Genomic DNA, 15,243 nt, shown 5'->3' with positions numbered 1-15,243 from the left:
CTACGTCCAGCGGGACAACCTGCTCAAATACTTCTACGCCATCTCCAACATCGACGTCCCCGCCAGGTGAGCCCTTATCACTCTCCTAAGATTCATTAGGTCATCCATGTACATTTGGTGGGATTGGCGATTTATGCTTTGATTCTGATTGGACCGTGTCCGCGATCGGGATCCTGAAATGCGTCACTTTGAGAGTGTACTCAAGGAGACGTAGACATTAAGGTATCCAAGGTAACCATCGGTTTAAATCTATCAGTGAGACATATGGCGCGTGTCCATGTGATGACCGGTAGATAAAGAGCAGCCAATCCCTCTCACACGGATTAGCACCAACTGCTTAGAGAGACACTTGCTTAGAGATGAATTTAGATTAAATCTCCCCCTACGAGCGCTAGAGTTGATTCAATTAACATGGGTGCTGTTTCTACCATACAATATCCATCTATATATGACTGATGATGGTTGTAGAAACCATTACTTATAATCTTTGTGTGTGTGTGTGTGTGTGTGTGTGTGTGTGTGTTTGTTGTGCTTGTGTGTGTGTGTGTGTGTGTGTGTGTGTGTGTGTGTGTGTGTGTGTGTGTGTGTGTGTGTGTGTGTGTGTGTGTGTGCGTGCTTGCGTGTTTGAGTGTGTGCGTGTTTCTGTGTGTGTGTGTATATCTGTATTTGTGTGTGTGCGTGTGTGTGTGTGTGTGTGTGTGTGTGTGTGTGTGTGTGTGTGTGGTGAGTGTGTCGTGTTGCTAGTTCTGTGTGTGTGTTGTAGTTGTGTTTGTGCGTGTGTGTGGGTGGTGGTGTGTGTGTGTGTGTGTTGGTTGTGTGTGGTGTGTGTGTGTGTGTGTGTGTGTGTGTGTGTGTGTGTGTGCGTGCCTAGGTGTAAGTGTAACCTGCATGCCTCTGAGTGTGTGCTGCGTGGCACGGCGTTGCAGTGCGTTTGCGACCACAACACCAGTGGGGAGGACTGCCAGGCCTGTTCCCGCCCCCTCACGTCCCGTCGCTGGCGGCCCGGCTCCTACCTGCCTGTCCCAACCGGCACGGCCAACATATGTACGTCTGGCCGCACACATGCATGATGATTACCCCTGGTAGACATTATGGTGCCACACACACGCACACAACCCCAGTGGGACTGGTCCATTGATCCGTTGGTTCAATGGACAGAATATTAATCCAAATAACATTTTTAAAATTGTAACAAAAGTATGACATTTTACATACAAAATGATTAATCAATTTATCAGTTAAGATTTAAAAATCTTCATTCATATAATCAACAATAATCGGTTGCAACCCTACGTGAAACACATACTTATGATTCCTTTGTTTTTTTACTCTCTTTTCTCTTTTAGGCGAAGAATCAGCCATCTTGGACAGTAAGTTCCGTCTTTCTGTCCATTTATCTGTTTACCGGCATTTCGGTGCATCTTAATGAATCACCTGCCTGTCCGCCCATCCATCCTCCTTTATGTACCTACTGTTCCTGTTTGCTTTGTGCTTTGTACTCTATTTTCCCATCTGCCGTCGGACCCCCCCTCTCTGTCCAGGTGTTAGGATTAGGAACCTCAGTTCAGTAGGAAAGCCCCTGCCCTCCGCCTCACCCTGTGCGCTCATCTGCTCTAGTGCAAGGGATAACAGCATAATGGCAATGCATTGTGGAACTTGTTGTTTATTCTATTGGGACTACATCAACCTGTATTCAGATATGTCACTGGCATACACCCTCGGACAGAGATGGGGTCATCTGAGTATTAGCCTGTTTAGACTGGCCAGTTCATGGGAACTGAGTGTGGAATACCGCTTCTGTCAAGGAAGTGACGGAAAAATGTTTTGTTGAATGTAATGTTATGGAATAGGTCTGCAGAGAGCTCAGTAGTGACCACTAGCATGTTTTCCTGCAACTAGCCGATGCCACAGACTTCCTGTAAGAATGTAAAGATATTAGCATTTGTGTGTGTGTGTGTGTGTGTGTGTGTGTGTGTGTGTGTGTGTGTGTGTGTGTGTGTGTGTGTGTGTGTGTGTGTGTGTGTGTGTGTGTGTGTGTGTGTGTGTGTGTGTGTGTGTGTGTGTGTGTGTGTGTGTGTGTGTGTGTGTGTGTGTATGCATGTGTGTGTGTTCTATAGCTCTGATCATGTTCACTAGTGGGTTAACTCTTCTTCTCTCACAGCTTCTGTTCGACCTCCCTCTTCATCAGATGGAAAACCAGCCATTCTCTTTACTACCACCACTACCACTACACCAATGACTACTACCACCACTACTACCACCGCTACCACCACTACTACCACTACACCAACTACTACCACTCCTGACCCCACACCAACCACAACTACGATCACTTCTCCTACCGTTATGGAAACCACTAGCTTCACCATAGCTAGTACCACTGATACCGATTGGTATGATTTTTATGCTACAGTTTCGGTTGATAGTGTTACGTTACGTACTACCGAAACAAGTGGCATGACCAGTATTGGTTCACCGTCAGGTCCCACCACAACATATTTGTTGGATACTTCTAGTAGTTTTACCACTGGAACAGACTGGGGTGGCAGCATTACTGACACTACAACAGGCAGAGCCAGTACAAGTACCAGTGACTGGTGGTCTGACTTGGAGATCTATGACCTGACTGATTTCACAGATTTCCCTTCAACTGATTTCACAGAACCACCATTCCCAGGTACTGTCAGTCCAAACCGAGACACTACTACCACTACTGATACTGGTACTGTTACTGTTGATACTACTACTGTTACATCTGTAACTGCTACTGCTGACACTACTACTACAGTTACTCTTGATACCATCACCGTTACCACTAATACTAGTCCTGTAACTACCACAAGTATCGCTACGACAACTACTACAGCTCCTCCTGATACCAGCACCGTTACCACTGATACTAGTCCTGTAACTACCAGAAGTATCGCTACAACAACTACTACAGCTCCTCCTGATACCAGCACCGTTACCGCTGATGCTAGCACAGTAACTACTACAAGTATCGCTACAACAACTACTACAGCTACTCCTGATACCAGCAACGTTACCGCTGATACTAGTCCTGTAACTACTACAAGTATCGCTACAACAACTACTACAGCTACTCCTGATACCAGCAACGTTACCGCTGATACTAGTCCTGTAACTACTACAAGTATCGCTACGACAACTACTACAGTTATTCCTGATACCAGCATCATTACTCTAGGTACTACCTCTCTCCCTCCTGAGTATAGTACTACTACTGCTGACACTAGTACTTTCATAGCTGATGATACGAGTAGTACGGCCGGCTTCTTGTGGCCCTCTGTCAGTGGAACCTCCAGCGTTCCTGTCGCCGCCACCCCTGAAGGAACAACCCTAGCAACAGACAACCTAGCAACAACCTCCAGCAAAGATGGAGCCGTCCTCGGCTCAGCCACCACTGCTTTAGGGCCGGCAACTCAGTCAGTGCCATCCAATCAGGCTCTTGATGCTCTTGAGCCTCTACCCACCGAGATTGCGGCTACGACTCCTGCTGATGTTTCACCTCCCATTAATGCTCCCACAGACTCAGCCTCCTCCTCCCAGGCACCAGACCGCTCTACAGATGGGGCCACTCCTAGTGAAGCTCCTGCTGAACCCCCTCCCCCTCCTACTGACACTTCAGACTCATTTTGGGCTCCCGATTCACCTCAAGACACCTTAACGACTCCTGTGGTGGAGACCCCTGGAGCGTTTTCTACAAGCCCAGGTTTAGACTCAAGCCCCCCGGAATCAAGCCCTACTGCTGGGAGACCTTCAGAATCAAATGATAGATTCTTAGACTTGAGCCCTGAAACTCTGGAAAAACGTCCCGAATCAGGACCTTCAGAAACAAGCCTTCCTCCCGAAGATATATTTCCAGACGTTCTCACTCCTTCATCAGAAAGGCTGCCAGAGTCAGAATATATAGACTGGACTATGCTTACAGAAAACCCTCCAGACTTGGACTATTCTGAAATATATTCAGATTTAGGACCGTTAAAACCAAGCCCCCCTCCGGCAGAAAGACCTCCGGCCACAGAAAGTGCAGAGCCCTCAGACCGGGAATCCCTTGGCTCCACCCCTCTGAGTCCAGGGGTCTCTGACTCGCAAGAATTTAAAAAAGATTTGGGAATGGCTGTTGCAAAGGACCGGGATTTTGAGCCCACAAGGGCTGGAGTTCCAGCAGACGTTTCTCCAAAGACCATTGAGTCTTCAGATTCCAAGTCTGATGATACTGGAGACATTCCTGTAGTTGAAGCGAGGCCAGAAAGCCCTGAAGGGAGTAACGTAGAGCAGAGTTCTGAAGACAACAGCGCTGGTTCTTCGGCTTTGGCCCCAGAGGCTGGCCCCGATTCACCTCCCAAGCCGATGACAGGAGAGAGCTTTAAGGTGGATTCCTCTCCTAGCGGATCTGACATCGCAGCAGAACTAGGAGAAGCCAGACCTAGTCAAACCCCAAGACTACAAGAGGAGAGAAAGGAAGCAAAAGGTACAAAGCAAAGTAGATCACCCTAGTTAGTGATAACTGGGCAGTGAGGGAAACTTATTTCATCATGCACTGTTTGACAGTCTAAGTCACTCACTGTACATCTTTGTCACTTAAGAAAGAAAAAATACAGCATAAGTTGGCAATACAGCAAAAATCTAGCGAAGCACCATTATTAAGGAAATGATCTGGATAAGTGTGAACTACTGATGAAAATACGCCTTACTCTCTCATACAGTCACTAAGGAGGAGCCAAAGAAAAGGAAACAAGTCGAGAAGAAAGAGAAAAAAGGTCAGCTACCGAAGCATAGTGCTAGCTACAGTAGTCGTGGTATTGGGGGCCCCTGGATTCAGGGGACAGTTTCCATGTCATGCTCTGTCCTTGGGTTTCTATCACTGGAAATGTCCCTGCAATACCTAAGAGTTTTTTCTTAACCATTTTTGTATAAATCTTTATAATTCAACTCCGGAAATTACTATCAGTCAAGGTTTTGTCCGAGACCAGATGACATTATGTTCAATTGAAAATGTGAAATTCCTTTCCCTGCATCTACTGTAAGCTCAATGTTTAGAGTTGATTGGACACAATACAAGTTGTTCTTTGTGATGTGTTCAATGTAGTGAATGGATATATCTGGTCACCTTATAGTAGTGGTAGTATTAGTGGTATGATAATAGAAAAGGAGTAGTGAGGTTAAAGTAGCTGTAGTGAATGTGGTGGTATCAACACAGTAGTTGCGAACTAGTTACTAAAAACACTGGTCATAATGCTGTGTGCTCTGTTAGTGGGCTGTTACCATCGTTGTGTGGATTATTTTGTGTGTCAGAAACCCAGAAAATACTGATTCCAGGAGGTCCAAAATTCAGCCAACTGTCTAAAATAGCCTACGTCACGTTTCAGGGTAAGAGTTACTATCAACCACAAATCTGTATACCTACCCACCTATTTTTACCTGCACATCCACCTACCTACCTAGCACCTACCAAGTACCTACCTAATCCCTACCTACCTAACTACATAGTAACTACTTACCTAGTACCTACCTACCTACCTAGTACCAACCTACCTTCCTACCTAGTACCTACATATCTACTTAGTACCTACCTACCTACATGCCTACTTTCATCACTAACTTTGTAACCACTTACCTTGCAATGCCAATCCTCAGATTGTTTTCAATGTTCTGGTCCAACTGCCAGACCATTATTTGGAACACTGGAGAGATTTTAAAAGTGTCAGCGTGTTAAAATCTGCCTGGGTCAGTCCAAGCACTTTCTCTGAGGTCCGCTTCTTGAAACACCTCAGACGAGGTGTTTAGCGGATGAAGTGGATCGCGATGTTCTCATATTTTTGGTTGTTTTGCCTCTCAATATCCTGTGTTAAATCACACCCGCAACAACGAGATCTTCCTAAACTCCAGATCCAGTAACCGTTGGATAGGTTTGGTAAGGTGGTAAACCCTTCCCTGCTCTGCTCTCCTCAGACTGCGAGTGCAACGGACACTCCAACCGCTGCAGCTACATCGACTTCCTCAACGTGGTGACGTGTGTGAGCTGCAAGCACAACACCCGCGGCCGCAGCTGTGAGGCCTGCCGTGTGGGCTACTACAGAGAGGCGGCCACGCCCCTCGACGACGAGGACGTCTGTTCAGGTCAGAGCAACACACACACACAAACACACACACACAGACACACACACTGTGTTACACACCACAATGTTAACCAATGCTAATACGGCTGGAATTGTGCACTGGTGTGTTTGTGTCTGTGGGTGAGTGCGCTTGAACTTCTGTATGTGTGTGTGTGTGTGTGTGTGTGTGTGTGTGTGTGTGTGTGTGTGTGTGTGTGTGTGTGTGTGTGTGTGTGTGTGTGTGTGTGTGTGTGTGTGTGTGTAAGTGTGTGTGTCTGTGTGTGTGTGTCCGTGTGCATGTGTGTAGAATGCAACTGTGACCTGCAGGGCAGTCTGAACCCTCGGTGTGACGAGCAGGGCTTGTGTCCGTGTAAGGACGGAGTCTCTGGGCGGCGCTGTGACTCCTGCCAGCCCGGCTACAGGTGGCAGCAAGGCTGCATAGGTGAGTCTCCTCTAGCTTCAATTCTCTCCTCCTTCACTCTCCTCCCTTAGATGGATGCTGTTAGTTGGAAGCAAAACCCAAAACTGGTGTATTGTGGGACTTTGGCAGGGTATGATGAAGTCACTGGGATGTGTGGGTTGAGTTGCGGTGAGACGACACGCAATCATTGATGTGGTGTTTTAGAACAAGGCAGGCAGTGGTGGGGGGCGTGTGGGTTGAGCTTGACTGTTCAGCGGAGCGCCCTGCACAAACTGCAGCGATTAAACCCAATGTGGTGCTTTCATTTGGTCTCGAAATTTTCAAAAATAATTTTTGTATATTTCAGAGAATTAATGTTTCCTCTGCTTCTCTTCAAACTCTTTCTAAAGTATCCTCTTAACCCCAACTCGGACCACTTTAAAAACAAGACTGAAGACCTATATGTTTGCTTTAGCTTTCTGTTAAATCTTAAATACAATGCATTTTTTTACTTTGCCTTTGTTTTCTTTTATTTATCGATTTTATTTTTAATTTATTGTATGAAAATGTTTTTACGTGAAGCCCTTTGAGTCTGCCTCGTGTATGAAAAGTGCTACATAAATAAAGTTCTTCTTCTTCTTCTTCTTCTGTCTCTAATATATTGACCCTCTCTTGGTAACGTCTGCTCCTCTAAGAGAATTTCTGTGATGAGGATATCACGCTGTGCCAAAATGGAGGGACGTGTGTGGACTTCCAGCGGTGCGTGTGTACTTCAGACTTCACAGGTAAACCCACCCTCCACCCACCTTGGATAAGGCTCAGCGGTCAGACGTCAGACGTCAGGCGAGGGTCTCACTGGTCATGTGATGTGTGTGTGTGTGTGTGGACAGGGCCGCTTTGCCAGAAGGAGGTGTGCCTGAAGGACAAAGGCTGCGTGGACGACACCGAAAATAACTCTGCCTCCTCGCTACGTCACTCGCCTGGCTTCGTGACCCGTGACCTCTGCCCTCTGAAGCTAGCCTGTCTGATGCTAGCTGTGGCAACCCAATGCTGAAAGGCTGTTGGATTGCCGAGACTGATGATTGGACAAGGGTCTCATCATCACAAGACTGCCAGAGGAACTCCGGTCGCTGATGCCTGTCTGGGCTCAGTGAGGTTAAGGTTATATTCCTTGGTCCAAAATAGGAAATATCTTCCCATCACAAAGACCAAATAGAGCGTCCAGGAATGGAAAACAATGGCCCGAATATCAGAATCCCCTTGTAGAACAATATTGCCTTGGACACAATCAAGGGATGGCTCTATGAGAAGGTGGAATCTAAGGCAGACCGAAGAACATTCTTAATTTTTTTTAATTTATAATAAAAAATACCTGTGACCATTGACATGAAACTTTTTTTACCTTGAAGTATTTTGTATTTATGTCTGCTGTTGTCATTGTCCATTTGAAATATTGATTATTGATGTCATTACAAAACAGAGACAATGGGGAAATAAAGTACTACACATACACGTACATTTCAGAGTATGAGTATTTGATGTTTGAGAGTACACAGAAACATACATTTTGTGTTTTCATTTGAGTGTGTTTTTTATATTTGACAGAGGGGTAAGCATGAACACAGGGGTCTAAGCAGATTGATGCACACTCAAATAATTAGACATTACAAAAACAAATCATACATTAAAATCACTTAAGTAGTAACACCATAGCTACATGAAGGGTTTCTGAATGGGACCTTTATGAAAATGACTGCCTTTGACCTTTTGGGGATCTGCATATTTGGAAATGTGATCTCAATTGGTAAGTGGCAACACCATAAGTGGGCCCAAAGGTCATTTTAAGTGGATCGCAGAGCAAATCCAAACATTAACGATGCTTTAACTAATGTTTCAATGATAATTCATGGCTGACTATTTCATTTAACTTTTGTTCGCTCTGTTTTTTTGGCAGTATATGATCATAATAATAAATTAAATTGACATAGCGCTTAATATGGTACTCTAAGACGCTTTACATATTGGCCTATCAAAACTATGTAAGACAGACTAGGAATAAAAGAAAAACAGAGGTTAAACATGAAGAATAAGGTGGGAGTTAGGTGGGGAATGATGAGTTATGATGGCACTGTTGATTACTAATACTGCTTAATAAATATTGGGTCGTGATTTAATGATGATAATTGTGGGTCGCTCTGGAGGCTGGACCAGTTGAGAACCAATATGCATTAGATGCATGATTGCAATGATCGCCTGCCCTCTATCGAGACAATTTGGTGTGTGCACGACGTCATCACTCCGCGTCAGACACAGCTGATTCCGCAGCTCTGGGATGTCCTAGTTGTCCGGCGTCCACGACTCGTGACATGTGATCATAATATTAAGAATTTATCAAATCTTCAAAATTATACATTATTTGTTTATCCTAAGGGAATATGCTGCGTGTTTTGCGTTCGCCATGGTTTGCTGCTGGGGTGTCCCTGGCCATTGGAACAGGGGTCGGCGCTTCTCTCCATAGTTTGCAGAAGGACACTACAGCCAGCTCCACTGACCGACTCCTAGATCACGATCTGCACTCTTTACTGTCTCGAGTCCCCGTTATCCCTCTACCGAGTGTTGAGGCGGCCACCGAGCTGACGGTTGGTGGCTCATAATGTGACTATTTAATTATAAATGATGGCTCCCATTTTTCGTTACAGACTGTGTGTGTGTGTGTGTGTGTGTGTGTGTGTGTGTGTGTGTGTGTGTGTGTGTGTGTGTGTGTGTGTGTGTGTGTGTGTGTGTGTGTGTGGGTGATGATTTAGCAAGGCTATTAGGACATCTAATTACAATTACAGCATAGCCTACTAAATGTTCTTCATGTCAACCATGCCTAACTGCTTTATGATCCCTTAAGCATCACAGGGACCTGACGCATAACATGATTACGTTAATATGATATGATAATGTTATAGGGTCCTGATGCATCACATGGTTACGTTATTATGACACATCACAGGGGCGGCCCAGTGATCAGGAAGTGTGTGTTGTAGGTGTACCGGGGGGGTCCTGTTGGCTCAAAGCCCGGCGCTGTGATGAAGTACGGCTTCCCCTCGTTGGCCAACATCAAGAGCAGAGAGTCCTACATCACGTCATACGACCCCCGCACCCGCACGGCCTCTTGGGTAATAGAACAGCTCACACCGGGCAGCTTGACCGGCACGTCAGACAGGAAGTACTCTGACTTCAAAGAAGATGATAGGTAACTATTGGAGCCCATGCCTGCTGGTGCTTGATGGATTTATTGGTAACTGGCTTATTGGTAACTGACTTATTGAAGATACTAAATGGCTTCAGGCCAGCTGCCCTGACCTCCTTACTCATGAAGTGTTGAAAGTAACAACCAGAGAATCCAAAACCAGAGAGTCCTCTTGACCCGCTGCAGTTTGCTTATCGGGCCGAGCGAGGGGTAAAAGATGCTACATGCTAAACCCGTTATTCAATACACCTAAGAAGGTGGTAAAACACGTCCCCAGATTGTATTTGCTGACATTTCATCCGCTGTCTCTCTTATTTCTATGTCTTGCTGCAAAACCAATTGCCCTCTGTGGACAAACGAAGTTGAATTTGAACGTATTAGTATCCAACTCACCATCCACTGACTTGTGTGCTGCTGGCAGTGTCCACGTTTACCATCGATCGACCAACCAGGACTACAAGGGGAGCGGCTTCGATAGAGGTCACCTGGCAGCAGCAGCCAATCACAAATGGAGTCAGAAGGCCATGGATGACACCTTCATTCTGAGTAATGTTTCTCCACAGGTAAGAAACTAAGAAAACAAACACATCCCGCATTCAATCCTACCAGCATTTTCTCAGGCTTCCTGTTGAATATTTTTCTGATAAACACCATTCTAACAGTGGTGGGCCGTCAGGGCCAGCAGGGCCTTCTCTGCTGGCCCTGTCAAAATCTAAATAATATATATTTTTTCAAAATGACATTAATTTGTGTCTGAACGCGTCTTAATTCCATATTTCTTTCAGTACTTACAACATAATTCCAGAAGGAAAAACGTTTTTTTTGTAAGGCTGAGCTCAGCTGAATAACGCATCACAGCTAGGGTACATGGACCGGCGGGGCCAGCACTAAAAGTATTGCTACCCTTTCGCTGAAGCTGCCACCTCACATTGGATAATAAATTTGAATGACGTGTATAATCAGCCAATCAAATGTTGATGTGTAGTAATAGAACAACCCCAGGGACCAGCAATATGCCGGCGCTGGCCCCAGGTGATGTCATCAGCGAATTTTGAACCGTTGGCGGTACAGAGTTGATAGTGAACTACCATGGCCACCGCCTTCACAGCACCTAGCGATCCTGTTTCTGATCTCCTTCTCCTCGTTTAGAGAGAAGACAGATTTAACTTCAAGAGGAAGACCTACACCGAAGCCTGATGGGCTGACCCAGGCCGGTAAAGGTTTTGTGCGGCACTCGCGAGTGCAACTACAGCCGCTATGACTGGCTAACGGTTAGCACCGTTCAGAACACCCTATTCTACTCGCCGTGTTTGCTGTTCAACATCAGTGAGGGGACATGGAACAGCGCTGGATTTATCAGTCCTAACAGCTTCACCAAGGCAGCTTTAAAACATCAGGCCATGGGTGATGGGTGAGATTTACTTTGCACTGTGTAGGGGCGATAATGTTGTTGTGGTACTTTAGTTCATAACGCATTTTTAAAAATGGTTTGAAACACAAATATATTGCTGGAATTTGGGCAGTAGGCTTAATGATAATGCTTTGTGTAGATGCCACTTAATAAGCATATTAAATTAACCCATTCACTACTACTTTTGTGGGCTTAATATTCTGGCTGGAATAGCTGTTGTAAAATATGTGGCATAAAGGCCTACTTGTATGTTTCATTTTTGTTAATGAACTGGCTTTGCACTTATAATATTGTCGCTATAGGCTACTTTATTGAATCCGTTGAAGTTGCGAAAGCATCTGGTGAACATAACAAGGCCTAAAAAAAAAAAAAGTTTGGTTCCTGTTGGTTGTCAGTTGAGGTCATGGGTAGGTAGGGAATTCATTTTATTTTTTTATTTTATTTTTACCAGCGGCAGCGAATGATAGGTAGGTTGTTTTCATTTAAAAACGAGAAAATTCGCTCATCCTTGTACAGAATGAAGAGGTGCTGTACCAAAACGTAATTATAGTTTGCATCAAAAAATTATTATTATTATTTTTTTATTTATTTTTATAAAGCTCATAAAATAATTTGGGTTGCACATAAATTGACAGGGTCGGTCGGAAACCGGAACCAAACAAAACAATTTTTTAGGCCCAATAACTGTGAACACTTGTTTTTGTGTCATGTGTGTGATGTGCAATCTGGTTGCGGAGTGACATAAGGAAAGATCTGATGGGGATGCTGCATTACTCTAGCTCTGCGGTAATGCAAAGTGGTGTGCGTGTGCGCTGTTGTTGTTGTTGAAGATCAACTGTCTTGTTGTGGATGTTATGCAGTAGCGCATATTGTGGCTGTATTGGCACCTAATATGACATTTGTCAACTAATCTCTTCCCGTTGCAGCTGGGAAGACAAGCTGTGCCGTCTCCCTGATTTTTTTTTTTGCTTTAGCATTGTCAAACTTCGGGAACCAAGATTTTAGTAAAAATCTTTTTCAGTATTACTTGTTAGCCAGTAACGAATGCCCACTTTTCTTCAAGTGTCCTCATCTCAACCGGAAGGCCTGGAACAACTTGGAGCAGCTGTGTCGCTCTTTGACCAAACAATACCTCAATGTCTACGTCTGCACTGGACCCCTCTACCTGCCCAGGTATCCAATCACCCCCCCCCCCGTCTCTCTCTCTACCTGCCCAGGTATCCAATCACCCCCCCCCCCGTCTCTCTCTCTACCTGCCCAGGTATCCAATCACTCCCCCCCCCCCCCCCCCCCCCCCCCCCCCCCCCCCGTCACTCTCTCTACCTGCCCATGTATCCAATCACTCCCCCCCCCCGTCTCTCTCTCTACCTGCCCAGGTATCCAATCACTCCCCCCCCCCGTCTCTCTCTCTACCTGCCCAGGTATCCCATCGCTCCCCCCCCTTCACTCTCTCTACCTGCCCAGAGATCCAATCACTCCCACCCCGTCTCTCTCTCTACCTGCCCAGGTATCCAATCACTCCCCTCCCCCCCCCGTCTCTCTCTACCTGCCCAGGTATCCCATCGGTCCCCCCCCGTCTCTCTCTCTACCTGCCCAGGTTTCCATTCACTCCATTTCTCTGTCTCTCTACCTGCCCAGGTACCTAATTATGCAGGTACCTGGGCAGTAATAATATAATAATTATTATTTTTGTTCAGTTTGTTCAGTTTAGTAATTCATCTGGAAATCATTATGGGGAGACATTGTTGTGTTTGTAACTGCCACAGTGTTTCTAAAGCTAGGTGTAGAAGAGTCCTCTCAAAATAAAAAGAATCCCATGATGCTTCTCTGATGTACTGTACAAGCCTTATTAGAATATTATTTGAATACTTTTGCAGCACTTTGACAATTACCACCAAGTCTGGGAAACGGAAAGACCGACAGAGACAGACTTCGTCATTGCTGGTCGTAATAATAATATAATAATAACTAAATGTTCTAGGTTTCACCCAAGGTTCTTGCTTTCCATAGTGGCGCCATGGGTGGCCCTCCAACTCAAGGCCACTGAGATAAGAAGTTGCGGGACTAACGAGACTCTCTGTGTTGCACAGAGCTGAGGCTGATGGGAAGCTCTACGTTCGCTACCAAGTGTTGGGTCGAAACCACGTTGCCGTGCCAACGCATTTCTTTAAGGTTGGTTCTCCAATACCGACTCTCTGCTCGCTACCCGTAGAGTTGGTATAAAATGTCATGAAGATTTTAATTGAATGATCCGGGCGTTCTGTAGGTGCTCATTCTGGAGCGGGCTGGGGGCCAGGGTGTGGAGCTCAGGTCCTACGTCCTGCCCAACAACCCAGTGGAGGACAACGTTCCTCTGGAGAGCTTCCTGGTTCCCATAGAAACCATCGAGAGGGCCTCCGGACTGCTGTTTGTTCCGAACATCATGAAGATGACCGGCAGCCTCCAGGCCATCTCTGACAGATAACGTCTCTTGAGTCAGAACAGTAGTGGAAGGGGTGAACGAGCAGGAACCTGGTCCTCCGTATGTTACGTTGAATACACACATTTTAGTGAAATCAAGATGCGTTTTAGCAGAATCCGTCATGTACGTGCTAAACATGTACATTTTTAACCGATATTATATACACGTGTGTTTTACGTGTGTGACTTGTTCTCAATTATAGTGTCAATAAAGTGGTATTTATCAAATGTGATGTTTATTTGAAATACAAGGCAGAAAAAGCTTCAAAGAGGTTAGGAGGGTCTAAAGGAGGGACCAGGATAAGCCACCAGAATAATCTAGAAAATGTTCTCCATTAAAATACAGGGTGCATAAGTATAGACACCCCTATGTTAATTCCCATAGAGGCAGGCAGTTTTTATTTTTAAAAGCCAGTTAGGATCCAGGATACTATAAATCCTGATGAAGTCACCTAGGCCTTTTGAATTAAAATAGCCCCACCTCACCACATACCCTGCATACCATACCTAGAGATTGGCATGGTTCTTTTCAGTTAGCCTAATAGATGTTAGTTAGCCTAATGATTTCTCAATGCAAATCAAACCAGCTAATATGGTTAACTGAAATAAAAATTAACATAGGGTTGTCTATACTTATGAACCCTGTATTTTAATGGAGAACATTTATTTATTTACGATACATTATTCATTCACAAAGCAAATTGGGGTCCCTAAAGGTTGGATTTTTTCCTTATTTGTTTAGATCAATTTCCAAAAGATGATTTTTTATTCCTCTTTTTAGTCAACTTTAGCATGGGTGCCTGCCTAAACGTATGCCTACCACGGTATAGAAATACATAGGCTCATAGTAGAAGCAGTACTATCTGGTACATAAAAGCAGCAGACATGTAATCACTGTTGTGAGCAACCCCTATGAAAAGGGCCTCTTGAGTGAGACAACGGTCAAGGTATTTTCCAGGATAAGCTTTGTGAGGCTTCTATGTGCTGCTGCCCTTCACTTCAAGGTTGCCTGGTTTAAAGGGTCTGTTGGATACATTACTCCCTCAGGTGGAGGAAGTGAGAATGGAGGAAGAACTCTGCACAAGCGAAAATATGAAAGAATATGAAAATCCTATCACTCACTAGGACAAAAAAGAGCTGGAATCAATCAGAAGCAGTTTTCATCCTCCTATTGCCATGCCGAACAGAATCGGTGAGCTCATCAAGACCTCAGCTACGATTAAAAACAGAAAAAATCAAAAGTATTTTCCATGTATTTATTTCATATACAAAACTCAAACCAAGCACATAAAGACTCCCGAAACGCTTTCAGGTTTAATTCATTCCAGGGCAGGGCTGCTGGCTACCCTGTAAACAGCCTTTCAATTCAGTTCAATGAGCGGAGAACAGGTGTGTCATATCAATGCTGATTAATCAGCAGGGGACCGGGTAACCATGTCAGCCAATAAGAGCTCATCCGTGCAATAGTGTGTGTTTAACCGATAGGGGGAGTCATCTAATGCAAACCGATCTGAGTGGTGTCTGGGGTTCATTTAAAGAGACACTCTTCCTCTCCAAGTTGATTTTCCACTATTCTTGCCTCCATCCAAGCTTCTGTACCACCTTGGCTGTT

General features: G+C 45.1%; 2 protein-coding genes across 2 annotated transcripts in view; both read left to right on the top strand.

Annotated features, from left to right (window-relative positions):
- ntng2a (netrin g2a) overlaps positions 1–7,576 on the top strand; it is an 11,278-nt gene extending 3,702 nt beyond the window's left edge. Inside the window, exons 4-10 of the mRNA XM_056593295.1 lie at positions 1–66; positions 872–1,044; positions 1,347–1,370; positions 5,977–6,144; positions 6,430–6,564; positions 7,218–7,307; positions 7,413–7,576. The exon at positions 1–66 is cut by the window's left edge and continues 173 nt beyond it. Coding sequence (XP_056449270.1) covers positions 1–66; positions 872–1,044; positions 1,347–1,370; positions 5,977–6,144; positions 6,430–6,564; positions 7,218–7,307; positions 7,413–7,576 — 820 coding nt within the window. The remainder of the gene's footprint in view (positions 67–871; positions 1,045–1,346; positions 1,371–5,976; positions 6,145–6,429; positions 6,565–7,217; positions 7,308–7,412) is intronic.
- Positions 7,577–8,787: 1,211 nt separating this feature from the next.
- Positions 8,788–14,227, top strand: endog (endonuclease G). The gene is made up of 6 exons (XM_056593228.1): positions 8,788–9,161; positions 9,555–9,763; positions 10,182–10,323; positions 12,235–12,344; positions 13,262–13,343; positions 13,438–14,227. The coding sequence occupies exons 1-6, from the start codon at positions 8,958–8,960 to the stop codon at positions 13,633–13,635; spliced, it is 945 nt and encodes a 314-aa protein (XP_056449203.1). The 5' UTR covers positions 8,788–8,957; the 3' UTR covers positions 13,636–14,227.
- Positions 14,228–15,243: the final 1,016 nt, after the last annotated feature.

This window comes from Gadus chalcogrammus, chromosome 6 (genome assembly GCF_026213295.1).
Source record: "Gadus chalcogrammus isolate NIFS_2021 chromosome 6, NIFS_Gcha_1.0, whole genome shotgun sequence".
Taxonomy (NCBI): Eukaryota; Metazoa; Chordata; class Actinopteri; order Gadiformes; family Gadidae; genus Gadus; species Gadus chalcogrammus.
The sequence above is the reverse complement of the archived record's forward strand: the minus strand, read 5'-3'. Positions and strand labels throughout refer to the sequence as shown.

What these genes read in the sequence shown, in the direction of transcription:
- endog (XM_056593228.1), top strand. Translation starts at nt 8,958, where the DNA reads ATGCTGCGTGTTTTGCGTTCGCCATGGTTTGCTGCTGGGGTGTCCCTG. An exon ending in TGAGTAATGTTTCTCCACAG is followed by an intron (nt 10,324 to 12,234) that starts GTAAGAAACTAA and finishes CTTTTCTTCAAG; the next exon opens with TGTCCTCATCTCAACCGGAA. An exon ending in TGCCAACGCATTTCTTTAAG is followed by an intron (nt 13,344 to 13,437) that starts GTTGGTTCTCCA and finishes GGCGTTCTGTAG; the next exon opens with GTGCTCATTCTGGAGCGGGC.